The sequence below is a fragment of the Lolium perenne genome, chromosome 1 (assembly GCF_019359855.2).
Source record: "Lolium perenne isolate Kyuss_39 chromosome 1, Kyuss_2.0, whole genome shotgun sequence".
Classification (NCBI taxonomy): Eukaryota; Viridiplantae; Streptophyta; class Magnoliopsida; order Poales; family Poaceae; genus Lolium; species Lolium perenne.
Genome location: NC_067244.2, coordinates 168,623,823 through 168,650,010, shown reverse-complemented (window position 1 = coordinate 168,650,010; position 26,188 = coordinate 168,623,823). Strand labels below are relative to the sequence as shown.

The 26,188-nt window shown below is 47.5% G+C and overlaps 3 protein-coding genes across 4 annotated transcripts; 2 read left to right on the top strand and 1 right to left on the bottom strand.

The window, feature by feature from the left end:
- Positions 1-13,328: 13,328 nt before the first annotated feature.
- On the bottom strand, positions 13,329-14,126 carry LOC139833281 (uncharacterized). Its single transcript, XM_071823499.1, has one exon. The coding sequence runs from the start codon at positions 14,124-14,126 to the stop codon at positions 13,329-13,331; it is 798 nt and encodes a 265-aa protein (XP_071679600.1).
- A 2,373-nt stretch (positions 14,127-16,499) lies between these two features.
- Positions 16,500-19,080, top strand: LOC127312228 (probable NADH dehydrogenase [ubiquinone] 1 alpha subcomplex subunit 12). Its single transcript, XM_051342736.1, has 5 exons — positions 16,500-16,683; positions 17,803-17,829; positions 17,911-18,002; positions 18,297-18,406; positions 18,688-19,080. Exons 1-5 carry the CDS (start codon positions 16,595-16,597, stop codon positions 18,850-18,852), a joined length of 483 nt encoding a protein of 160 aa, XP_051198696.1. The 5' UTR covers positions 16,500-16,594; the 3' UTR covers positions 18,853-19,080.
- A 1,025-nt stretch (positions 19,081-20,105) lies between these two features.
- Positions 20,106-25,706, top strand: LOC127312225 (D-xylose-proton symporter-like 2). 2 transcript variants are annotated; one of them, XM_051342711.2, is made up of 14 exons: positions 20,122-20,302; positions 20,435-20,553; positions 20,791-20,869; positions 20,966-21,025; positions 21,129-21,195; positions 21,292-21,416; positions 21,529-21,630; positions 21,711-22,079; positions 22,200-22,247; positions 22,475-22,537; positions 22,857-22,937; positions 23,030-23,128; positions 25,232-25,369; positions 25,458-25,706. In XM_051342711.2, exons 1-14 carry the CDS (start codon positions 20,291-20,293, stop codon positions 25,584-25,586), a joined length of 1,491 nt encoding a protein of 496 aa, XP_051198671.1. In that variant the 5' UTR covers positions 20,122-20,290; the 3' UTR covers positions 25,587-25,706. The 2 variants fall into 2 exon arrangements, with proteins under 2 accessions (XP_051198682.1, XP_051198671.1); XM_051342722.2 differs by lacking the exons at positions 25,232-25,369; positions 25,458-25,706 and adding an exon at positions 25,095-25,120 and having other exon boundaries at positions 20,106-20,302; positions 23,030-23,180.
- Positions 25,707-26,188: the final 482 nt, after the last annotated feature.

Genomic DNA, 26,188 nt, shown 5'->3' with positions numbered 1-26,188 from the left:
TTGCATAGTATTTTATGTGAGCATCTTTTTGTTAAGGCCTTGTAAGCATTATTATAATCCTATTTCAAAGTTAGCACTAGTGTTATATTTTACTAACACCTTGAAATACCTAAGGTATATACTATTCTCATTATGGGTTGGTCTTAATTATAAAGATAAGGGGTTGATCACCACCATGGGTTTAATCATATGGTTTAGCTATTGAGAAATTCTAGGGTTCTAATTATATACACCTACTGGCAAAAGGTTTGGGACTCAAATGTGAACTAGGTTTATAGTTGTGATCACCCAAGTGATGCACAAACTAATGTTGGGATATAGATTAGGGTTTTACTTGTTATCATCAAATAATTCCCAAGTTATTTTGAGACATGGGGATAGGTTCTATGTGGGATTCAACACCACCTTACCTTGGCTAGGATTGCTCTTCCTCACCACACATAGGATGATTCAATCCAAGATCATTTGGATTGAGTTAGGGCTGGACTAGACAAAGGTTTGTTACTATTCAGTTGTCTATCTAATTATCATATGAGAAATGGTTTTAGGGTTACTAGTTCCCCTATGATTGTATGTGTTGGATAAAATCTGTTTAACCCCCTAGGGTTTAACTGATAAATATTTATCTCCATGGTATGATCATGGATTGGACATGATCAACTTGTTCTTAATGTCTTCTACCTCAAGTTCTTAGGTTTATGATCATTACTCAATTTATAATGATCAAGGTTTGGCTTCCTAAGTTATCTCTCATTAAATGGGTTTCTCACTTCCATGATCAAGCATTGTCTTGATCAACTAAGGTATAGCACTTCTATTTTACTTTCTAGGATGGGCCTGCTATGGTTGCTTCAGTAGTTTATATCCCAGGAGAATGCCTGAGATATCCACTTAGAGTTCTCTCAAGGAATGATGGTTTAACCATTTGGATATATGGATAGGTCTCTCCCTCAAATCCAAGTGCTGCCTCAACTATCTTGAGTGTAACACCATAGCTTGAGCTCCCTTATATAGGAATGGTTTATTCTAGGGTTTATAATGTACTCACAATATCTCAATAGGTATCAAGTCTAAAACTCCACTTGGCTGTCTTGGTTGAATTAATCTCCTCCTTACTTTATCAATTCATGGATATGGTATTATTCCATGTGATAATAGGTTATCTCACCACTCAATGGTGAAATGGTTTATAACCTAATACTTTAGTTCAATGGTTGTCCTTTATTCTTAAATAGGTAAAGCTAGGATTGATATGAGTGGTCTCTCTCATTTGGGAAGGACTTCAATACTAACCTAAGGTTAGGCTCCATAGAGGTTGATGTGATCTCAATATCTATGATTAACATAATTGGGTTCTCTCTCTAGGGAATGTCTTGAATAACATCCTAGGGTTTCTCTTAAAGATGCTTTGAATACATGGATGCATACCCAAGGTTTAGCTCAAAGCTTGTCATTGCTTCTCTAATAATTAACATAGAACTCTCACCACTCTAGGTTTGATAAATAATAACTTGGAATGGAGAAGAATATATATTTCTAGAGTTGATCTTCTTGTCAAGTTTCCATGAATGAAGTAAAATGAATACCATGAGGTTCAGGGTAAGATCCAAGGTTAGATTGATACAGGGAAAAGATAGGTCTAGAATAGTTTCTCTATTTTATTGTTACTTGATTTGCAATTGAAGAGATGTTTATATGTTATGGCAAGGATACCATATTATGATCTTTTATAAGATCAAGCAATTGATCCTTGATTAATATGTTATTGTGTTAGTTTTAATTCCATTTGATCTAACCCCTTAGATCAAATCATCTCTACCCAAAACAAGGTTTTAAGAAAGTCACATTGAGGTTTATAGCGCATGACTTGATGAGCTACTTCAATTCCACCAAGATCAAGTGAAACTTTAGTTACTGTGACTGTTTTACTTTAAAGCGCGAAAATTCCCCGGATTTTCTATGCATGAATGCAATGCACACATCTGTTTCCTCTATTTTTATATCCCCAAATACTGGGATGTTACAACCTTGAACCTTAGGAATCAAAGAAAGGATCCTGAAGTTCAGTCTCGCAATGTCCACGCGTCCCAACGTGAAGCCATTGAGGATAGCAAGTACGTACGGTTTGGTAAGCGACCAGAACTTCTTAAAGAAGATCATCGGGAGCCCATCCAGGCCCAGGGCCGTTTCCACCTTCATCCCTGACAACACGCTGTCAAGTTCCTCCCCAGTGAACGAGAGCATGAGCCCCTCATTCTCCTCCTCGGATGCACGGCCGCCTTGGAGCCAGAGGGAAGAGGCAAGGGAAAAGGCTCGGGTTTCCCCGACCGAGCCCATAAGAGCACGATAAAAGGAGTAGATGTGCTCCTGGAGGGCCCGGGGCTCCGAGATAACCCCGTCCTCCGAGGTGAGTCTGGAGATCAGGCATTTCCGCCGCCGACCATTCGCCATGGCGTGGAAGAATGCCGTATTGGCATCACCTTTGAGGAGCCAGTTGAGGCGACTCCTCTGTCGCCAGTACTCCTCCTGGAGACGGTCCATGTGTTGCCTGCCAAAACCCACCGGCGAGCAGCGACGGGCAACATGGAGAGCCGGGAGGCTCCTAGAACTGCTGGTGGGTCCTGGTCCCTCGGGCGACGGCCCGCAATGCTCCGGCACGCGTCCTGGCTAAATGCGAGGGCGTGCCACCTGACCTATACCTGGTCAGGAAGGTGACGGATTGCTTCAATTAATTTCCTGCATGGCAGACACGTAAACATTAAATCCGAGCCTCGATCGGCTCTCAGGTTACCCTGTGGATCAGCTTAAAGAGCCGATTCATCCATGGTTCGTATTGGATCTACGAGTACATGGGGTTCCTGCTTGATCAAAATCAAGTTAAATCAATCTACGACAGTCTAGGGTTTTCACCGCATAATTGGAACATCCTACACGTAGTTGAGCCTGGCAGATACGAAAGATAACAGAAAACTAATCCAAGAAGAGGCCTAAAAACCAACACAAAGTCAATTCCCGGAACAACCCTTCTTGGATCGGCAAACCATACCTCACGCACTACTGGATCATTCAACCCGTTTGCAAGGCCTGACCATGCGGATATCAAACAAATCCTTAGAGAACAAGGATCAACCATAACAGATCAAATCTACTAAATAAAGTTCAAGCAAGACGCTGCCCTTACACCCAAGATAGGTGCAAAGGCAGCTAGATATTTAGGGGCAGCATAACTAAGCAAACATATCAGAAAAGTATCGATGCTAGCCCAAAAACATCTATGATAACGGTGTTACTCGCCATCAACAAGGCTTCAGTACGAGCAACACAAGATAACGAATAAACTGATACTGCCTAGATCGCAAGATGCGATCTAGGCAGCATGACGCTTACCCGGAAGAAACCCTCGAAACAAGGGGTGGCGATGCGCCTAGATTGTTTTTGTTGTGAACGTGATCGTCCTCCTTTCTCAATAACCCTAGGTACATATTTATAGTCCGTGGACTTTCTATCTTTGGAATAAACCTAACTGTGTACGAACCAAACTCTATCTCTTAACTCTAAACTAAAATGCGATCTACCATAATGTACAGATACACAGGCAATCTAGCCCAAACTCTCGCACGAGGCCGCTTCATAAACCTTCATGTGCACATCTTCCAAGCCCATCTCAATCACGGCCCATCTTCTGATTTGGCTAAAATATGGTGATAACACATGCCCCCCTGGTTTTGGCAATAATAATTCCAGAACCACTCTGTTTTCCTTCATCGGGTCACGCGTTGCAGAGCAGAACCGCTACAGTGTCCTTTCATCATGATGCCTTGCCTCCTCAACTTCTCCGTACTGCACGATTTGACAGTTTTGGCACCGCATCCTCGAAACTGCCACAGCATTGAATCATCTTCCACTGTATCCCCTTTATTTAACCGCATCCGAGCAGTTTACCTCTTCATTCTCCCGTTCCGCATTAGCAATCGAAAAAGCCCTCCTCTGCAACCATGGACTCCTCCTCTGCCTCATCGGGTCTCTCCTTCCAATCCTCCTCCTCCAGCGAGCCGATGCCGGAGTACGACCCAAAAATGGCGTACGAGGCCCGCGCCCCACTGTGGTGGGATGAGAGGGATTGGGACTTCGCCGTCGGGTCAGAGGATGACGAATCCTTGACCGACGGGGAGGATAACCTCCAGTTCCTCGTTGACGGGGAGTTGGAGGAAGAGAGTGATGACGATGCCTTCTCCTGGGGCGCGGACCTCTCCTATGACGGAGATGATGAAGCGGAGGACGACACCTCCTCCGAGGACTACCCGCCGGCGAAGCGCTTCCGCGCAGGGTCGGAGGACGACGACGACGACGACGAAGAAGAAGAAGAAGAAGAAGCCCCCGCCGACGGCTTCAGCAGCAGCGATGAAGACGTCGCCGGCAGCAGTGTCGATAGCGGCGAGGACGACGACGACGAGGGCCGCGACGGCCCCTAGATTAGGGACTACTAGAATAGGGCTAGTAGTAGTAGTGCATTAGGCAGCAGATCTTCCTTTTGCGATCAATCGGCTCTTATGTAAAAATCCCCCTTTTAATCAATGAAGAAGGCTTCCATGTGGATTTTTCCGATTGTCAAAGTAAGTCAACGCACAAAGAGCCGATGGCAACGCATCGGTCTTTTACCATAAAACGCCAGCAAGGCCAGACTCAGGTACCCATTTAGACCGGTCCAAGCGGTCATTCCCCAAATTTCAAACGGTAACCTGTGACCTCCATCTCAGATCTCCAACTGCCCATCGAACAGATTCAACTCGCGGCAACGCGAATCCCAGATCCCCAACCGCGCAGATTCATCTCCACCGACGAATCAGATGGCGGAATCATCCAACGCCAACGCAACGGTCTCTGGCCTGAAGGTAATCCTTAACTGCCCCTCGCCATCCGAGCATAGTGTTAGAACTAATAGCAAACATCTGAATTAATGCTTTATTCCATCATTAATTTTAGGTACCAGACATTCTGCTGCCGCATCCTTCTCTTCCAAACTCTCTTTGTCTTGGCCCCCGTACTGTCGAGAGTCCTGCCCATCTGATTTCTTGCGAGGCCAATAGGATCCCCTTCGTGAGCCAAAATTTAGATCTAACTTCTTGGGCCGACTGCTTACGAGCCTGGCCTAACCCTCCTGAAGATTGGGTTTCCTGGTATAGTAGAGTATCCAGAACTTATCAATCCACATGGGAAACCACAGGAATAGCCGATGCTCTGTCCTTATCATTGTCTCCCCTTGAGAAGCATGAAAACCTTCTAAAAACCATCGGCTACTTCTGGTCTGATGCTCTGAACTGCTTCATGTTTGGCCACCGGCCCATGACACCAACTCTGCTAGATGTGGTAATGATCACTGGCCTAGACATTACATCTCCCAGCCCCTCTGCCTTTATGCTGCCAAGGGTCCCTTTCAAACTCTCTTCCAAAACAGAGTGCACAAACTGGGGTGCTTATCTTCGACGCCATATGAAAATTAAAGGCCCTGTAACAGAGAAAGAACACACGACCTTCCTAAATTTCTGGTTGGAACACTTCATATTCTGTGGCCCTTCACTTGCTCCGACCAAGAGTTATCTTTCCTTGGCCTATGAATTTGCCAGGGGCACCCAGCTTGGCCTCGGCAAACTGTTCCTTGGAGAGGTCTATCGATATCTCCAACTAATGTCTGTCAAATTATTCCCCCAACAAACAGTCAAAACAGGAGGTCCCTGGTGGTTTATTCAGCTATGGGCTCAGCTGTATTTCCAGAACCATATCCCAAACTCCCCACTTTTGGCTACTTGCACCTTTCCAAACGCTAATGGGAAGCAGATCCGATGCACCAGCTACGGCCAAGCCTTGTATAGCCTTCCAGGTAGTAAACTGATCCCCAAGGAAGCATCCAAGTGGTTCAGCATTTTCTTCCAACGCCTGGACAATCCTCTCTTCTTTCCTTACACGGAAGCTGAAAATTTTGAAAATCCAGTCTCCTTCAGGCTAGACAGCTTTGCCGATGACCCCAGCACCCGGCACTTGTATTCCACCATGATCCGTCCCTGCTTCCTTCCAGTTGGCATGAGCATATCAAACAGAATAATCAAACCTGGTTATGAGTCCTATCAGCCGGTCGTAGCAGCCCGGCAGTTTGGTCTTGGGCAGGTGTCTCCCCATTTCTTCCTCCACCACTTAACAGAGAGCAGAGCTGACTTGCCCGATCTCCTCACCGGTCAGAGGTGTTACTCTTTCTTTGATGCTCTAACCATTATAGTCCCTAACAACCTCTCTTTCACCTCGTCAACCAATGGTTTTGAGACCTGGTGGTCAATGTGGAAAACTCATGCCTTCAGGAGAGCTCTGGGACCGTTGCTGAAACAACTCGATGCTGAATTTGATATCCCTGCAGAACAGGTACTACCACTCGCAAATATTCTTGAGGTGGATTTTCTTGAGGTGGCTTACAATGATTTCTATAACCCTGCTCTGTCTCCTTGCAGCAACAAGATGGTCCAGAACCTACACGTGATGATGGCTCCCCTTTTGAATTCTTCCCATCGGCTCCTGTGGTCCTTTTCTGCAAAAGCTCGCCACCTTTGAAAAAGGTCGTGATGCAGAGCCAGCCGATTCCACCAAAATCGGCTTCCAAGAGCACAGTACCTTCCGGGCCAGCTGCCCCCCGAGCCCCAACGAAGGCAAGAACGACGGTGAGGAAGGTAGCTGCCAGGAAAACTTTGAAGCGCCGGAGCCCTTCTCCAGGTCAAGAGAGCTTGCACGTACGTTGATCCATGCCTTGACTGATTTCATCCATCCTTATGGGCTTCTATAAACATGCTTGTGCTTACTACCTCTTCCTTTATAGGCCTCCACCGAAGACAACTCCAGCGAGGAAACACTATCCAGTCGAGGGGATTCGAGCTCAGGTAACTCTGGGAAAATCACCACGCAGAGCCAGCCAGATTTGCCACCATCGGCTTCCAGGAAAAGGCCAGTTCCTGAACCTGTTGTCCCCCAAGCTCCAATCAAAGCGGGGCAAGGCGGTCTACGCACAAAGAGCCGATGCACCAAGAGGACTCGAAAGGAACCGCGAGCCCCTTCATCAAACCAAGAGGCTTCAAATGTAATTACCCTCCATACTCTCCCCAGCTCATTTTTCATGCCAATCCATTGCTGCTCACATTGGCTAACCACCTCCTTTGCAGATTGATGACACTTCTAGTGGGGGAGTTGAGGAAGTACAGATGCCCTCCGCACACCTGGATCCAGTAATCCCTCAAGGTGCCGTTGACAAGGTCGCCAATATGGCCAAGCCCCCAGCAGAAACACAAGAGCCGATTACCTCTTTATCGGCTGTCCCCTGGTTTCAGGAGAGGTATACTCCTTTCGTTTGGTTTACCCTTTTCTTTTGCTGCATACTGACGCTGTTTCTGCTTGTCAGGGTTGTGACCTCTCGGGCTTGCTAACGTTCGACCCTGAATCCATCGAACCAGCTCCTTCTATGGCAGGCGCTGAACCACGACCTAGCGCTGTCCTATGTCAATTTCAGCATCTCAAAGCCCTGCTTTCCTCTCCGATCGAGACGTTGGTCGAAGACCCCGAGGAAGTGAAGAGTGTTCTTGAAGAAATCCAGCACCACCTCCCGGTAACGTTGCAGGTGAAACTTTGGCCAGTTGTGACTCTGTCTGCCTACAGGTCAAGGGTGAAGTTAGCTCGTCAGAGAATCGATCTACGCCACGCCCAACTTCCGTTGAAAGCCGATATTGCAGACAAATGTCAGCGGCTTAATGAGAAAAAGACGGCCTTAGATGCCAAAACTGACACCTCTGTCAGCACCGCCGAACTTGAGACCCTGCGAAAGGAATTGGAGGACCTTGAAGAGAGGGTCCGGGCAACCAAACAACTTATTTCTGATAAGGAAGCTCTTATTGCCCGCTCCCAAGAAGAAGCAGAAGGTCTCAAAGCTCAACTGAGAACTGATCTGGCAGAAATACGTGCCCTGAGCAAGCAGCTAGTAACCGGCGAGGACGAAGATGACGAGGCCGAGATCGCCGAGGTGGATCGTGTCCGTGCTGACGCCCTCCATGCCTTCGAGGCATTCCTTCAGTAGAGCCTATCCATGTAATCTGATACCTTGTAACAGTTTGTACCTCTAGAGTCGATGGCTGCGCATCGGCTTTTTAGTCTAAAGTCGATGTCTGTGCATCGGTTGTGCTTTGCGTCCTATTGCTTTGTATATTTTTTTTTACTGGCCGATTTCGTGCATCGGCCCCCATATTTCACTGCCCGTCATGGCCTTGTACCTTATCCGTTTAGGTGCCCCCCGAGCCAAATCTTTCAAGTAATTGAAGATATATGCTCTCCAGTCATCCGATTCCAGGAACTGTACCTGCACATCGACTCCACCTGCTACGTCCTTGTAGCCTGACGCTTTCCGTCGCCTGCCAGATCTATGCTGAACACAGGCCAAACGTATGGTGAGGATAATTTGGGCCGATTGCTGGAATCGGCCTCCTTTTCGATTGCATTGCTCAATGAAGGTTTACACCTTATTTGTGCTCTACTACGGGAGGGAGTCTCCCTACTACGACTACGTGACATGCTTGAGGTGAGATAATTGCTTTTTTTTTTGGGGCCGATCGCAGGGATCAGCCTTGCCACGTACGTCCATTGGTTTTGCTCTTGCTACTCTGTCAGGCCGGTGGATAAGACCAGCCTCACCCCGTTTTTTGAAGCTTCGATGCGCTCACAGCTGTCCAAACTGACTCCAAAGATCGGCACTTGGTCGTCTGCGTCCCAAATATTCATGCCAGCTAGGGAGATCTCGATCGAGTCATCTGCATGAACGACCTCCACTTCATCTCCATCCCACTGTATCAGGCATTGGTGCATTGTGGATGGAATGCAGCAGTTGGCGTGAATCCAATTCCTCCCTAGCAGGACAGCGTAGGTGCTTTTGCTGTCGACGATGAAGAATGATGTAGGGATGGTTTTTCGGCCCACGGTTAGATCCACGTTCAGAACGCCTTGCGTTTCTGATGCTTGGCCGTTGAAGTCGCTTAATGTGACGTTGGTTTTGATCAGATCTACGTTAGAGCGTCCCAAACGCCGTAGCATGGAGTATGGCATTATATTGACTGCCGCTCCTGTGTCAACCATCATCTTGCCGGCAGGCTGCCCATTGATATAACCTTTTAGGTACAGGGCCTTCAAATGTCTGTAGCTCTTCTCTCGTGGCTTTTCAAAGATGACCGGCCGTGGGCCACAGTCAAACTGTGCTACCGGCACTTCTTCGGTTCTTGGAGCACAAAACTCCGACGGAAGTATGAACACCATATTTGTGCCAGCCGATGCCTTCGCATCGGCTTTTACTTGTTTGGGGCGCCATTCTTTCTTCGGTGGACGATTCTCCGCCTCCAAAGTTTGCTGAATTTTCACGGCCAGATCAGGCCGCGCTTTCCTCAATGTGTGCAGGTACTGCGCCTCGGCTTCCTCCAAGCTACGTAGCCGCTGAACCCTACGCTTTTGGGAGTGACTGAGTCCATCAGGGCACCACCTTGGCCGGTGGTATCTATCTTCTTCTTCATCCTCTGACTCCTCGAAATCTTCCCCCCGAGATGACTCAGCTCGTCTGTTCTGAGATGGGAGAGGCCCTAGACGCTTGAACACTGAAACCTCACTCGTGTCCTTCTTCTGATGTCTGCATTCCGGGCAGTTGTCGATTGTAGGTAATCGGCTCATTCCTGAATCCCAGCAGTGCTTAAAGAAAGGACAATCCCAGTGTCTGTCCATGTCTTCCTGCTCTCTTGACTTCCCCTTAGTGCGGTGCTCATATCCTTCGTCGTCTCTATCATACCGACGATATTTTCCGTTGTCTACCTCGTAACGCCGGCGTCGGTCGTACTGATGCTCATATTTGTTAAGGAGATGCGCAGAGAGCGGTCGTTGATACCGCACGTTTCTCACTTGTTCCTCGGTGATGTACCGTTTGTCATCATATCGGGGCCGGTCGCGTGGGCCGGTCTCCTCCTTTTCCTTGCCGCGGGAGTGACCGACTTCTTCTTTATCCCTGCCATGGTGGTATACAGGCCCTGCCATGTTAACCTCGAATGAGAAATCCAGCTGACGCCTCGTGGAGTGATTATGTTCCACCATGTTGACGCCAGGAAACGGTTGCGTGTCCACTTTCATGGCAAACTGACCAAGGATCAAACGGCCTTGTTCTATCGCCGTTTGGATCTGTCGACGCAGTTCTTTGCAGTCATTGGTGATATGGGTGAACGAGTGATGCCACTTGCAGTACGGTCTCCCGTTCATTTCTTGCGCCGTAGGGATCTTATTGCCTTCGGGTAACTTCAGATGTTTTTCTTTAAGCAATAAATCGAATATCTGCTCAGCTTTGCTTATATCGAAGTCAAACCCTCTTGCTGGCCCTTGTTGTTTCACCCATTTGCAGGACACGGGAGCTGCCCCCCCGAGCCCATTCAGCCACGGCTACCTCCTGGTCTTCTGCAAAGTCCTCAACTTCTTCTGTCTCGACCAGGCCTATCGGGCGCTTGAACTTATCTTGGTACAGTTCTGGGTGGCGCTGCTCATACAATGTTAATTTCTGAACCATGTGCGCCAGTGAATCGTACTCCACTTGGAAAGCCAGATCCTTGATCGGCGCTGCGAGGCCCAATGCTGCCAGATCGACTGCTTCTTTCTCAGTTAAACGAGCTGAATAACATCGGTTCTTGACAGTCCTGAAACGCTGAATGTATTCCGACACCGTTTCTCCCCGCTTCTGCCGCACCTGCGCCAGATCGGCAATGCCAGCCTCGGTAGCTTCTGAATGATATTGAACATGAAACTGCTCTTCCAGTTGCTTCCACGTCCGGACTGAATCTGGTGGCAACGAGGTGTACCACCCAAAAGCTGGTCCTGTGAGAGATTGCGCAAAAAACCTCACACGTAACGGGTCTGATGCTGAAATCATGCCCAACTGTGCCAAATATCGGCTCACATGCTCAATTGAGCTAGACCCTTCTGATCCATTGAACTTTGAGAACTCAGGGAGCCGATACTTGGGTGGCAGCGGAATCAAATCATATTCATTGGGGTACGGCTTGGAATAGCCGACTGTCCTCCTCTTTGGCAGGATGCCGAACTGGTCTCTTAAGATTGTACTGATTTGTTCCACGGTATGAGCTGCAGGGGCTGAGCTTTCATGACTCGTTCCGGTGGCATATTTAGCTAGCCACGCCTGTTTATCGGCGTCCGCTCCAGAAATCCCTCCTGCTGCAATCTGGTTCGTGCGCGCCAAGTTATTGCAGTCCGGCACGTATGTGCACACGTATCCATGTGGGATTTCTTTAGGTGGCTCATACATGAATTGGCAATCGCCAGGATCGCCTCCAACCTTGTAGACGACGTATGCCGGTGAACCCTGTGGCTCTGGAGCTGCAAGCGTGAATGGCAGCTGCGGTCTGGTGTGGAACGGTATTTCTTCCTGGTGAGTTCCTAGGGCAGGCCCTGACGGAGAGTACTGATGCTTCATGATTTCCTGAACCACGCGGACCGCAATACGCTCCAAAGTGTTCACCAGGCTCTCAGAATGACGGTGTAGAGAATGAGCCACCATGTAATTAACTTCCTGGCGCAGAGCTCTGGTGCGTTCCTCCGAAGGGAGAGATAGATCTACTTCATCGAGAACGCCTTCGGGTGAGAATCCTTTGAACCTAATGCCATGTTTACGGGTTCTCTCGAAAGAGCCGGTGAGATCGGCTTCGAAGACAGCTTTAATCTCATCGTATTTCTTCTTGTGATCCTCAGGCAGATCTTCGTACTTGATTGGCTCGTCCGACATCTCAGCTGCAGATGTTGACGTAGTTGCTGTAGAATGTCCCACCGGGCGTGCCAGAATGTGCTGCCTGCCAAAACCCACCGGCAAGCAGCGATGGGCAACACGGAGAGCCGGGAGGCTCCCAGAACTGCTGGTGGGTCCTGGTCCCTCGGGCGACGGCCCGCAATGCTCCGGCACGCGTCCTGGCTAAATGCGAGGGCGTGCCACCTGACCTATACCTGGTCAGGAAGGTGATGGATTGCTTCGATTAATTTCCTGCATGGCAGACACGTAAACATTAAATCTGAGCCTCGATCGGCTCTCAGGTTACCCTGTGGATCAGCTTAAAGAGCCGATTCATCCATGGTTCGTATTGGATCTACGAGAACATGGGGTTCCTGCTTGATCAAAATCAAGTTAAATCAATCTACGACAGTCTAGGGTTTTCACCGCATAATTGGAACATCCTACACGTAGTTGAGCCTGACAGATACGAAAGATAACAGAAAACTAATCCAAGAAGAGGCCTAAAAACCAACACAAAGTCAATTCCCGGAACAACCCTTCTTGGATCGGCAAACCATACCTCACGCACTACTGGATCGTTCAACCCGTTTGCAAGGCCTGACCATGCGGATATCAAACAAATCCTTAGAGAACAAGGATCAACCATAACAGATCAAATCTACTAAATAAAGTTCAAGCAAGACGCTGCCCTTACACCCAAGATAGGTGCAAAGGCAGCTAGATATTTAGGGGCAGCATAACTAAGCAAACATATCAGAAAAGTATCGATGCTAGCCCAAAAACATCTATGATAACGGTGTTACTCGCCATCAACAAGGCTTCAGTACGAGCAATACAAGATAACGAATAAACTGATACTGCCTAGATCGCAAGATGCGATCTAGGCAGCATGACGCTTACCCGGAAGAAACCCTCGAAACAAGGGGTGGCGATGCGCCTAGATTGTGTTTGTTGTGAACGTGATCGTCCTCCTTTCTCAATAACCCTAGGTACATATTTATAGTCCATGGACTTTCTATCTTTGGAATAAACCTAACTGTGTACGAACCAAACTCTATCTCTTAACTCTAAACTAAAATGCGATCTACCATAATGTACAGATACACGGGCAATCTAGCCCAAACTCTCGCACGAGGCCGCTTCATAAACACTTCATGTGCATATCTTCCAAGCCCATCTCAATCACGGCCCATCTTCTGATTTGGCTAAAATCTGGTGATAACACCATGTGGGTGAGCTGTCTGTCCCTCCAGGTGGTAACGAAGGGCCCATCCTTCGTCGTCCAAGCCTACAACATCGGCACGAGCATCCATGCTTTGAATCTGAGCCAGGATGCTGGCTTTAAGGTCCCTGACCTCCCGCCCCAAGTTGGCTTCCCAGCCTCTCAGGAACTGCCGTAGACCCGTAGCGATGTACTTCCAAGCGTCGATCGGGTCGAGGCACCCTCCCCTGGTTACCTCCAAATCCCGCCATTTGTCAGTAATCAAGCCGACAAACTCCGGCCTCTCCAGCCAGCCTTATTCGAAGAAGAAGCGGCGACTGCGCTTCTTCCACTCTTCCCAAAGCACATGACTAGCGGGGCATGGTCCGACCCAATGATGGTCTCCACCACCAGGGTACAGAAAGGGAACATGATCTCCCACTCTGTGGAGACAAACACACGGTCGAGCACGCACCAGACCGGGTTCAGTTGTTTGTTGGTCCAGGTGTAGCGAGCACTGCCCCTGCGGATCTCACGGAGTGCTAGGTTGGCAATGCAGTCATTAAAACGATGCACCCGCGGCCAATCTATGTCATCGTTGTTCTTGTCCTCCGCTCCCCGGAGCAGGTTGAAATCTCCTCCTAGAACCAAAGGAAGGTCGCAAGCCCCCACTGCCTGGGTAAGTTCCCCCAAGAACTCGGCCGTTCGGTGGTGATCAGCAGGGCCGTAGACAACAAAGAACGACCACTTGACATTGTTCTCAAGCTGGCGTACGCCCACCCTAATGTAGAAGTACCCTTTGTGCCATTCCAGCACCTCGAAGGCATCCTCGTTCACCCCAAGGAGCATTCCCCCGGAGCGCCCAATAGCAGGGACGTCGCACCACGCGAACCTGCCTCGCAGATCAATGCTGAGTAGATCTGCGGTAGAAAACTGGGCTTTAATCGTCTCTTGAAAACCCGCAAAATCGAGATGCTCACGGTTGAAAAACTCACGGATCTGGGATTTGCGCCCCGGTGCGCCGAAACCCCGAAGATTCCAGATGCCCACCCGCATCACGTGCGGGTGAGCTTCCTCCATCCGCGACGGGCCGCCACTGATCTGGTACACGTCCCTCTCTTGGTGGGCCTGGGGGTTACCGTCGGCAACTCCTCCCGCGAGGAGTTCCCGAAGACAGTCGCCACTGTTGGTGTCGACGCGGCCCCATCCGCGTCAACCCCCGCCGTCGGCATCTCTACCGCCGCACGGGCTGCGTCCTGCTCCCGTCGAAAAGCCGCAAGCGCCGCTTGGGCCTCCTCGCGGGTGTTCTTAGTGTTTGTTTTTGGTTTGAGATGCATTAATTGATAAAGGTTTTCAATTAAGAGAAGAAGTAACATCAAAATGAAGAAACTGAAACAAAAGCAACAAAGAACATTCACAAACTCTAAAGTTACATCAAAGCACTCTGAACTCGCCATCTTTAGCCCCACCAATAACCTGTTGATGTTCTTCCATGCATCCAATACAAAATTCGTAGAAGACTACACTTACACAAGTTTGAATAACCTCAAAGGTTGAGAGTGAGAATCTAAGACAACGGAACACAAAATGGCCGAGGACACACTCCTCGCATGCATGGGCTGTCAAACACCGCGTCATCATTAGACCAGCAAAGAAGAAGCCCACGACAAGAATTAAAAACATGATAATCCAAGACACCACTATATCCCTACAACCGACCACGAAGGCCATGCCGACATGGATGGAGATGGGAGAATACTATTGAACATGACACATTCTCCGCCATCGAATGCTACAATTAAGGACACCATTTTTTTCAGATAAGGGGTTCCCCGATTTCCATTGAAGAAACCATAGGTTTGCTATAAGATGTAAAATAAAAACAATAACACATAAAGAAAAGAAGCTCAAAAAGAGTTGCAACACAGTTCTTACAACTGCGGGCATCAAGCCACCCAGACTGTAGCAAAGCTAGATTATCCAAGTATCTTTTCTGGGCCTCAGATCAGAACCTACTACAAACATCGGACCCAGACTCGAAACTGTAGGTCTCCACACCTTCAATGTGCAGAAAGCTTCACTTGTGAGAACCGCTCGAACAACTTGGATCCCTAGATGAGTGCATTGCAATGACCTTGTTGGAGGCATTGTTTTGAGAGCGGAGACTATCTTCAGGGTGAAAACCTAAGATCTTTGATCGGGCGACGACGACGCTGGTGCACTGTTCCCTTCTTAGAGGCGTCGGTCTTGGAGAGTCTGTATTTCAGATGTTGTCTAGGGGGTGGATGTATTACTGTTGCTAGGCCTGGGATACTATAGCGGGACTTTTCATTCTTAGTTTTATTTTATCTTTTTTGGCTGTGTGTATCCGTACTGTTATTAGGGTGTTGCGTTGTTGCAGAAGTTGAGTGTAATTGGTATATTTTGATATTATAATATATTCCCTTGATCGAAAAAGATGAGTGCATTGCGGTTTGTTTCCTTTACCTGCAAAATGTCCCATGAGGAAGCCAATTGTCCAATCATATTAGTCAGTGCAAGGGCTGCAAGGGGGTCATCAGGTTTTGATCTAATACAAGCATTATTACGTGTTTTCCAAATTGACCAAAGTATTGCTGTATCACCCACATATATAGCAGGTCTGCCCTTTTTAGGAAACCCTCTAATCCAACCACTAAACAAGTGTTGGACAGGTCTTGGCTTACATATAAAACCAAAGGCACAAGTCATTGTGTTCCAGATATATCGTGTCAAGGGACAAGAAAAGAGTTATAAAACTGATATATTTTGAATTCTGCAATAATATAAAGGCCATGAGTTTGATGTAGAGGATGGGGCGGATGCTCCCATTTCGGGAAAAGAGTAAATGTGAAATGCAGAATTGACACATCCAGTCCCCTCCCATGCAAAAAATCTTTAGTCAGTATAGTTATCCAAATTAGAACCACTTTAACTTTGGCAGGAATTTTAAACTTTCAGGGGTTTTTTAGGGGAAGCCCAATACTCCATTTCAGCGCTCTATAAGGAGATCTGACTGAGTAGCTTTTTTCATTCAGAGATCTGAGTTAATCCTTCAAATCCTTTTTAATCATCTCGATGATCGAGGAGGAAGAAGAATACATGCTCAACGATATTGCTAAATCTGGTAGAAGTGTGGGTTATGTGGGGGTTGGGGGGGGGGTTACTCGACTCGGTTCCTCCCTGCATGTTGGAACGTGTTCAAAGAGATTGTAATGGTATTCGTAACCTTGATTGACTATGTTCACTAAGTAATACACAACCCAGTTAAAAAAATACATGCTCAAAAGAAAGAAGGAAGAAGAAGAATATGGTAGTATTCATAATAACATGGCTCAGCTCACTGCCGAAATGTGAGCCCATCATCACTGGCTTAAGTAAGAAGAGTTGTTGGGCCTGGCCCACTTGTCTTGCTCCGCATCGCCGACGACCTCCTACCTCCGATTCTAGAGAGAGATGCAGTGAGGCATCGCATCGACCATTGAGGGTAAACGAAGGTAGAGGCGGCGGAGGAGGCGAAGGTACCATCCATGGCAGCGGTGGTTCGGAGCGTGTGGCAGGGCATCAGGGAGAAGGGCCTCGTCAACTTCTTCCGCTACGCCCGCGACGAGGGATACCTGTAAGACTCTCCTTCTCCCCTCCCTCCCTCCTGGATCTGAGATTCGCCTTTGCTGCTTCTCCTGTGGCTCCGGGCACAAAATCCCATCCGATTGTCATCTAGGGTTTGTTTTCCAATTCCAATTGGTCGCCTACCGTTTTACTGCTTGTTAGTTCGCTAGATTCGTTCGCATCCCTGAAACCAAAAGGGTTCGAAATGGTTAGCAATAGCACATACTCCTCAAATGCCTAAAACACCCAACAACTTACATACCCTCAAACGATTTTTGCTGGGACTGCAAGGAATGAGATCGTAGTCACAGCTGCTCCTGTTGGTCCAGACAGTTTATGCCAGAATCATCTTGTACTACATGGATCATAATTGTACTCGGCAATATATCGCAATACAACGTAGCAAGAAAGTGAGGGATATGGGAGGAATATATGATATACGAAATTTCATACCGTTGGCAGGCTATTGCATTCGTTTGCTCCGCAAACTATGCATGTACGGAGTAGCGGACACAAAAATTTCCCGAAGCCTGGGAAAACTACAACTCTAGTGCTTAGGATGCTATTTTTTTTAAAAAAAATCACCTTATAAACCCACTTGAGGCATGGTTTTGCGTTGCCTGCCCCTAGTAAATTCACCTTCTACATGCTCTTTCTCCTTCCCGAATTAGCAGGAGGGCCTAAATTTCTGTAGGCGCTTTAGCATCGTAGAAACATAATATATTGAGACCTAGTTACGCATTGCAATTACATCAAGCCAGTTTGGAACTCCCACATTAACGTATCTTCATAGTGAAAACAGGCGACCAACATTGTGCTGCGGCTGATAAGTATTTCCTTTCATCAGGATATATAGTTCACTGCGATTAGTATTGCTTACAACTTAACGTTTCCAGCTGGGATCCCTACTCTTTAAAAGGAAGTGCTGCCATTCTTTTCAATTTTCTGAACTGCTACAGATCCATCGCTATTCAGTGAAGGAGTGTCACCATGTATACTTTCCTCTTTTTAATACTATATCACTTTAGTTATGTACAAACACTAGTTTCCCGTAGTTGGGGAAAATGCTAAATTCTGCACATGTTGCTTTGTTTATGCTTCTAATGTTCTACCTTGGTGTTATTTGCAGAAAATGCCTTCCTGACGGAAACCTGCTGTAAGCCCTCCCACCAATCTCTCCAATTTTGCAGGAAGGGATGTGATTTTGTGTCACCGAACAGATTTGTCTTCTTTTCAGGCAAACCAAAATTCACAACATTGGCGCAACCCTTGTAGGAGTTGACAGTTTCGGAAACAAGTACTATGAGAAAGTACATGACACGCAGTATGGTGAGTAGCTTCACCCTAGTTGATATTACTACAATATTCTTAATCTTGAATTCTGCTGCATGCCCACATTAGATGATTAGAAATGTTGACCACATAATAAACGATATACATTGTCACGTAAAAAAGAGCAGTGCGTATCAGATGCCATACTCACCATCATTATGATATCCCACCTCTTGTTTTCTTTTTCGTTTTTCTAATGCCCCGAGATTGGGAAATTTGCTCTTTAGTGATCATATAAAGAGGAGGATTGCTGTCAATGTTGTAGAAAACTAAATATAATTATATCTCCAGGAAGGCACAGGTGGGTAGAGTATGCAGACAAGGGTCGTTACAATGCATCCCAAGTGCCTGCTGAATGGCATGGATGGCTGCACCACATTACGGACAGTACTGGGGATAAGGCAAGTGTTCTTCTAATGTTGTGTGTGCTATTTCCTGCAAAAATTACACGCTTGGGTCTTGTGATATAAGTTACAGTTTACATAAAGGATTTATCTGCTGTATAGGCAAGGTACTTGGACGAATGGATTACTTCAGCTGTATATAAGAAATAAATTACCATTTAGGCATGTGTAAAATGCTTTGGAATAATTGGGGATGTGAAAAGTTATCTTAGTTTTATGCTATTTGTAACTCAAAACAGGTTCGCCCATATTGATATTGATTCTTTGTTTTGGGACAGCTGTTGGAGGAGAAGACTAAAAAGTACATCATGGAGCACAGACAGAACTACACCGGACAGGGCGACGATCTGATCTACCACTCCAAGGGGCATGCTCTAAACCCAGGGCAAAGGGACTGGACAAGGTACCAGCCTTGGGAACCGAAGAAAGAGGAGGCCTCCTGATTTCAGTGGTACCCGATAATCATCTTTTGTGTTTCACATTTGGTTCGGTGTCGCGGAGGTGAAACAGGCGGTGAGCTTGGTTTCAATGGCCGAACCTGAATAATGTATCTGTTACTGAATACCTATGCCGAGCACTGAACAAATTCTCATCCCTGTGGGGATGTGCCAAACAAGAAAACTGTGGCAAACGAATCGTGTGTGTTTGAATCAAAATATTTCATTTACTCATGTTTATGGTGTTGCAGCTGCCAATGCTGTTTTTGGTACTTATATATGTGGCATTGTGAAATGTAGAAACCGGCATGCCGAGGCTGCTTGCACAGTTTTCACGGTCAATTCGTACTTCAAGATTGATGAAATGCATGAAACCTCAATGAGACACTGTTGTTTTGATCCTTCCGATATAATTGTATGCAACTCATAGAAACTCTATGAATCTGTGAGCGTACCCCGGTAAAAGATGAGTTCCCAGTCCCTGCAGACTGGAAGAGGCGTTGTTAGGTCTGGATGGTTTTGTGTGTGCATCCCTGAGAGGTCTACTGTAGGAAGGAAGACTCCGACCAGAAACTCAATTCGGCTCCGGGGTGCGTATGATCCCTCTACCATAAAAACATATTTCCAAGTGTTAAAAAATTTTGATAAAAAAATTTACATGTACATCTCCATAATATATGTGTATTTGTCAAGTTTCACGAAAAAATTATATTTTTTGTAGTCTAAGCGAAAAAGAGAAATTTTATCTTGTGACAAATCTTTGTTTTAGCACCGAATTTTGTCTTTTTTACACACGTCACATGACATGTCGATTTTCATGAAACGACTTTGTGAGCGCGTAGCACATGAAGTTGTACGTGCGAATTTTTTTTTTAGATTTGTTGACATTTTAAAATATGTCTAACATATATTTAAAAATAAAGGAAGCATACGCTCCCATGTGCCAAAACATCACTCCCCCGACTCCGACAGGTTATTGAGATCCCAACATCTTCTCTCCACTGCACAAAAACGGATAATCTCAGCTGCGACCTGCTAGATTGTATTCGTACGAGTTTCAGGCGATGGCTGACCTTTTTCATAAGGAACAGATCAAGATCGGGCATATTGCAAATTTGCAACCTGCTCAGGCAGGGCAACTTGTAATAGAGATAAAATAAAATAGAATTGAGAGAGAGAGAGAGAGAGAGAGAGAGAGAGAGAGAGACGTGGTGTTGTGGAGAAGACTCGAGGAGAAGAGCACGTGTGGCGCGTGTGGAGGCGAGGACGACGACGTGACTGCTCCAAGGCCCTCCTCGAGTGGAGATTGGTTAGTTTAACCTCCAACGAGGCAGTTGCTCCTACCAACCCTCTTCCTCCTGCCCCGCCCTCACCTCAGGCTCAACCCAAGGGGGCAGTTCAGCGATAGCACGTAACAGGGCAGGGCAGCAGAGGATCGGGATTAATGGCGTCCAAGGTCAGTTCTCTTCTTCTTCTTCACGTAGCCCGGTTTCGTTGGCCCACCGGTTTCCCTTGTAGCTAGCTGCTCCACTAGCATGTTTGCTGGCTGATCGATTGAATTCGTCGGGCGGTTCAATTCTGTGTGCAGGACGAGAGGGACGTGGTGGAGATCCATGTCTCCGCCCCGGCGCCCGACGACTGTGAGGCTACCAGGCCCTTGCTGACCGCCGCCTGCGAGGCCTACTCCGTCTCCGCCGCGATCCTCCCGTACGCCCATTCCCTTCTCCTCTTTGCTGAATTTTGCTGATTGATTCAGTTTTTTTTCCTCTCTCTCACTACAAATTACTGCTTCATTATGTCCCGGAGTCCCCTCAAATTTAATTAGGCTTCGCATCTATATTCGGCACCGCAAAACCATTATTAAATTAGTCTGCGTTCTTGTCTGAAGACCTGTATATGCCTAGCTAACACGCTGCTCTGAATGGTATGGTGAACTGTTTGTAGCTTCTTCTTCCCAGCTTTGGGAGGCCTGCTCTACGGCTATGACATCGGGGCAACATCTGGTGCTACCATATCGCTCAAGGTATCATCACTTCTCCCATAACTCTGTCCACGCAACCACCCCACAGTTTGCTTGGTTATAACCATCTCTCTACATTTCTTTTTCTTTTTTTTGCAGTCCTCGGCATTCAGCGGTACATCATGGTACAACCTGTCATCAGTGCAAACTGGCCTCGTGGTAATGCTCTGTTCCGCATCGCATCAAACTCCATCAATATGTGGCCAAGTCTGGCATCATTTTATCTGTTTTCTGCATTTCCAATCCATTACCTGCGACGCAGGTCAGCGGCTCGCTCTATGGTGCTTTGATCGGATCTGCCACGGCATTTACCATTGCAGATTTTCTTGGTACGTCCATCCTGCCAGCCCCGTATTCTCCAACATGTTATACGGTACAATCTGGTCTGGTGTTCTGACATGATTTGCGCCTATTATTTGCCACAGGAAGACGCAGAGAGCTTGTTGTTGCTTCTGTCTCGTATTTGATTGGAGCTCTTCTCACAGCGGCGGCTCCTAACTTCCTTATCATGGTGGTTGGTCGCTTTCTATATGGCATAGGAATTGGACTGGTAATAAAACGGGACGATACTCTCTTTTATGTCATAGTTCACATTGCAAATTATATAATTATTATGGGCACATACATTTCTGCATGAGCCTTATGTGAGTCGCTTTTGTTAGGCTATGCACGCTGCTCCAATGTATATTGCAGAGACTGCTCCAAGTCAGATTAGAGGCATGCTCATTTCTCTCAAGGAATTCTTTATTGTTCTTGGGATGCTTGTAAGTGCAGATTCGATGTTTTCCCCCTCTTTACCACTCACTCATCTTACAGCCTACTTATTTTCCATTTCCTTCTGCAGCTTGGTTATATAGTAGGTAATCTCTACGTCGAAGTGCTTTCTGGTTGGCGCTACATGTACGCCGCCAGTACTCCGATATGTGTAATCATGGGAATTGGGATGTGCTGGTTACCTGCTTCACCTAGGTGGCTTCTGTTATGTGCCACACAAGGGAAAGGAGATCTGCGGGAGACAAAAGACAACGCTACACGTTGCTTATGTCGATTGAGGGGTCAAGCTTCACCTGATTTGGTTTCAGAGCAGGTTAATTTGATTTTGGATGAGCTGTCATATGTTGGCGAAGAGAAAAAAGCAGGCTTCAGTGAGGTATTTCAAGGAAAATGTCTCAAAGCAATGATAATTGGATGTGGATTGGTGTTCTTTCAGCAGGTAGGCTCTTCAATCTTTTTATTTGACTGCTGTATGCTCCTAGCTTCTATTCATTCCTTCCATGACATCAGGATGATTTTAATATTGCGTTTCTTTCGTCGTGCTCTATATATTTGGTAGGTCACCGGTCAACCAAGTGTGTTGTACTATGCTGCGACAATCTTTCAGGTACTGGTACTTTCGCATATGAAATTATTCAGTTCAACTATGTCATTTCTTTGTGGTAAAGTTGGGCTCTCCAAACAATGGAAGCTCCTTAATGTTAAAAGGGGTTCAGCGCTACAAAGCATGCCAATCTTTTAGGGCTAGCTGGACTGACAGGGTCTTGCCTTGAAACATATGCGTTATTTTCTTTTCTTTCTGCATTAATCATAGCTATCACTATTTGCTCGCAGAGTGCTGGATTCTCTGGAGCATCTGATGCCACTCGTGTATCAATTCTTCTTGGCTTACTGAAGGTACGTGCTGATACTTTTGCATAAAGTTAGTGAAACCTAATAATATCCTGCACTGATATATACCCACTTTAAGCTGGTTCAGAGCTTTCAGACTGAAATTGCGAATGCTTTGACAGAAACTCAACATACTATTACACACAGTGGGTCCATATTATTTTTAATTGAATTTTGGCCAGTATATCTCTAGCTAAATTTTCATACTATGCTGATAAATGCATAATAAAATTAGTCTTAACTGTTTGCCACTAAATTGCACATGACCTTGTTTCTGTTGAAGAAATAAGAAGATATTGCTGACATTGTGGCTTCATCTCTGTAGCTGATTATGACTGGAGTAGCTGTTCTTGTGGTTGACAAACTTGGCAGAAGACCATTACTCATTGGTGGTGTTAGTGGGATTGTAAGTCTGCCTTGAACATGTAGATTTCGTATTTAATACAGCCAAAGCGCTCGTTAATATTCATTTACTCAACTTTTTGTTGTTACCTGCAGGCTGTCGCCCTATTCTTGCTGTCTTCATACTATACCTTGTTTTCGGGTGCCTCTTATGTGGCTGTAATAGCACTTCTACTGTATGTTGGCTGCTACCAGGTACTTGCAGAGTCAGCTTACCCTTATTTTCCCATAAAAACAAGTACACGATGTTAGAGTACGTCATGGGCCTGGGCCCGTTAGTCTTATGGTTTGCTTAGGGGTCAAGTAAGCCTTGCTTGGGAGTCAAGTAAACCTCTCTATATAAGGAGAGGAGATGTATCAATCTAATCAAGCAAGAATTAAGAAGGAAATCCCTTCCCTTTTGCCCGAGTGTTAGAGTACGTCATGGGCCTGGGCCCGTTAGTCTTATGGTTTGCTTAGGGGTCAAGTAAGCCTTGCTTGGGAGTCAAGTAAACCTCTCTATATAAGGAGAGGAGATGTATCAATCTAATCAAGCAAGAATTAAGAAGGAAATCCCTTCCCTCTTGCCCGGCCGTGGGCAAAAGGCCCCCGGCCGGCCTTCTCGCGCCCTCCCAGCCCTCTCTCTCCCTCCCAAACCCTAGCAGCCACATAACACTTGGTATCAGCTTTCCCGGGTTCGATCATGTCCAGTCCTCCACCGAGTTCTCCCCACCCGCCGCCGCCGCACTCCGAAGTCCCCACCGTTCTCTCCCCGGCGGAGATCACCGCAGCCCTCCGTGATCTCACCACTGCTGTCCAGGAGATCTGCCTCTTCCTGGCCGGTCCCTATGGGCCGCCGCCGCCGGCGGCGCTGCTGCCGTGGCAGCCGACGCACCAGGCGGCCTCCGCCGCGATCGCCGGGCCGCTGCAGCCGACGCTGCTGCTGTCGTCGCCGCCACCCGACGCTGGGCTGCTGCAATCCCCGCTGCCGCTGTCCACCATCTCCGGGCCGGGCCCTACCTCGGCGCCGGGGGTCCCTCTTCTCCAGCAGCCGGCCGCCTTCTTCCCCACCGGGACGCTCCAGCAGCAACAGCAGCTGCCGCCGCCAACAACGCCGTCGCTGCAGCTGCTGTTCTCACCGACGCTATCCCTGCCGTTCGGTGGGCAGCTGCAACAGCAGCAGCTGCTGCCGTCGCCACCAACACCGCAGCAGCGGCTGCTGCCGCCACCGACGCCGTCCCTACCTTTCGGCGGTGTGGGAGCGACCTTGGCCCCGGGCTCTACATCGCCACCGCCCGGGATGCCCTTCCACCAGGTCCGTTTCCCTCCGTCGCCGTCACCGCTTCCGGCTTGGATCGCTATCCGCCACGTGTCGGCGGCGGTGAGGCTGCAGGCTGCTGCGCGCGGCCTCCTAGTGCGTCGGCGTGTGCGGGAGATGCGTGATCTGCATCTGCAGCTCCTCCAAGTTGAGCTTCGTTGCGCAACGGACCTCGATCTCGTCCGCTGCGTTGGGGATCTTGGGCGTGCGGTTTCCCCCACGGGCGGCGGACATGCTGTTTTTCCCGCGGGCAGCGACCTCAAAGTCTGCGCCATCGACAGTCATCCGGCGGGGAGAAGGCATGGTGTCACCGGCAGGAGCGCACCGCGTAGCACCACTGCATTCCGCCGCCGGCCGCCGCGCGGCCTCCTTTTGTCCCGCTGGTTTCCATGGGATCCTGGTGGTTGTCCAGGTGCACGTCCGACGGGCAGATGGTGTCCACTTTATGTTCAGGGGTCAACAATAAAGCGTCCTAGTCTATTTCAGGTTGAGAGTTATAAAACAAGCCGAGATGTAAAAGGCTCGTTTTTAGGTGTTAGGGTTGTGTTGTGTCGAGTCATGGTTTGCTTAGGTTGCAGCTCGAGGACGAGCTGCATGTCCAGGTGGGGTGTAGTGTTAGAGTACGTCATGGGCCTGGGCCCGTTAGTCTTATGGTTTGCTTAGGGGTCAAGTAAGCCTTGCTTGGGAGTCAAGTAAACCTCTCTATATAAGGAGAGGAGATGTATCAATCTAATCAAGCAAGAATTAAGAAGGAAATCCCTTCCCTCTTGCCCGGCCGTGGGCAAAAGGCCCCCGGCCGGCCTTCTCGCGCCCTCCCAGCCCTCTCTCTCCCTCCCAAACCCTAGCAGCCACATAACACACGAGGGTTCCAGTGAGGAATATAGTTGGCCTTGGCTTTGTGGAATAGTACTTGGCTTGCATCCACACCAAAGTTTCAGCAAAAATGAAATTTACCTGTGAGTTTTTTTTTGTCTGACTAATGAGATGAGGTTAATTTGCAGTTATCATTTGGTCCGATTGGTTGGCTTATGATTTCGGAGGTTTTCCCGCTGAAACTGAGGGGGCGTGGACTGAGTGTTGCTGTTCTTGTGAACTTCGCCTCCAATGCCCTGGTCACTTTTGCTTTCTCCCCACTAGAGGTATGAGCCTGCTGTTCTTTCCTTGTGGGTTTCACCATGGAGAATGTACTATCAAGTTAGTTGACTGCTATTCTGCATTGTGCTGCAGGACTTGATTGGCACTGGGGTTCTCTTTGCTTCGTTCGGGGTGATTGCGGTGGCGTCTCTTGTGTTCATATTCTGCATCGTGCCTGAAACTAAAGGGCTCACGCTGGAAGAAATTGAAGCCAAACTGTAGACCCTGTTGTCCGCAATGTCATCTTCTTTATTGCTCTTCTCCAAGGATTTTGTGCTTCATAGTAGTATTACATTGAGAAAACCACTTATCTATCTCCGAGTAAAATATATCTACATAGAATGTGTCCAAGTAGCATAATCTTAATGAGCGAAAAACTGCTGAAGGGTATAAAAATGTGTGCTAACACACAGAACCGGTCAAATCTAACAAGGGGTGTCTCAATGGGAAAATCTGTCCGGGCACATAACGGTCCGAGAACATTAAAATATTTGTGTAAACACCCCCAGGGTCGATGAGAATTGAGGAAATGATACCCTGGTGGAAAGCTGTTCGAGCGCTTATATGTACCAAAACCTACCAAGTTGGTGATATGAGAAAATGAAGCCATATAGAAAAGATTACGCATTGTATGAGACATACAGTGACAATTAAGAATACAGAGTTATTGCAATGACTGATGGTGTGTCCATATAAGTTGTATGATATCTCTATGCCTTTACCAGAGAAACATGATCATTTAGAAATATATATGCTAGGCAATTATTTTGTGCTCTCATATGAATTCAGACTAGTGACCAATTTAGAATAACTATTACAAAAAG

Coding starts and splice junctions, on each gene's coding strand:
- LOC139833281 (XM_071823499.1), bottom strand. CDS start 14,126: ATGGAGGAAGCTCACCCGCACGTGATGCGGGTGGGCATCTGGAATCTT.
- LOC127312228 (XM_051342736.1), top strand. CDS start 16,595: ATGGCAGCGGTGGTTCGGAGCGTGTGGCAGGGCATCAGGGAGAAGGGC. Junction 16,684..17,802: donor GCCCGCGACGAGGGATACCT/GTAAGACTCTCC, acceptor TGTTATTTGCAG/AAAATGCCTTCCTGACGGAA. Junction 17,830..17,910: donor CTTCCTGACGGAAACCTGCT/GTAAGCCCTCCC, acceptor TCTTCTTTTCAG/GCAAACCAAAATTCACAACA.
- LOC127312225 (XM_051342711.2), top strand. Junction 20,554..20,790: donor GTCTCCGCCGCGATCCTCCC/GTACGCCCATTC, acceptor AACTGTTTGTAG/CTTCTTCTTCCCAGCTTTGG. Junction 22,538..22,856: donor TTCTTCTTGGCTTACTGAAG/GTACGTGCTGAT, acceptor TCATCTCTGTAG/CTGATTATGACTGGAGTAGC.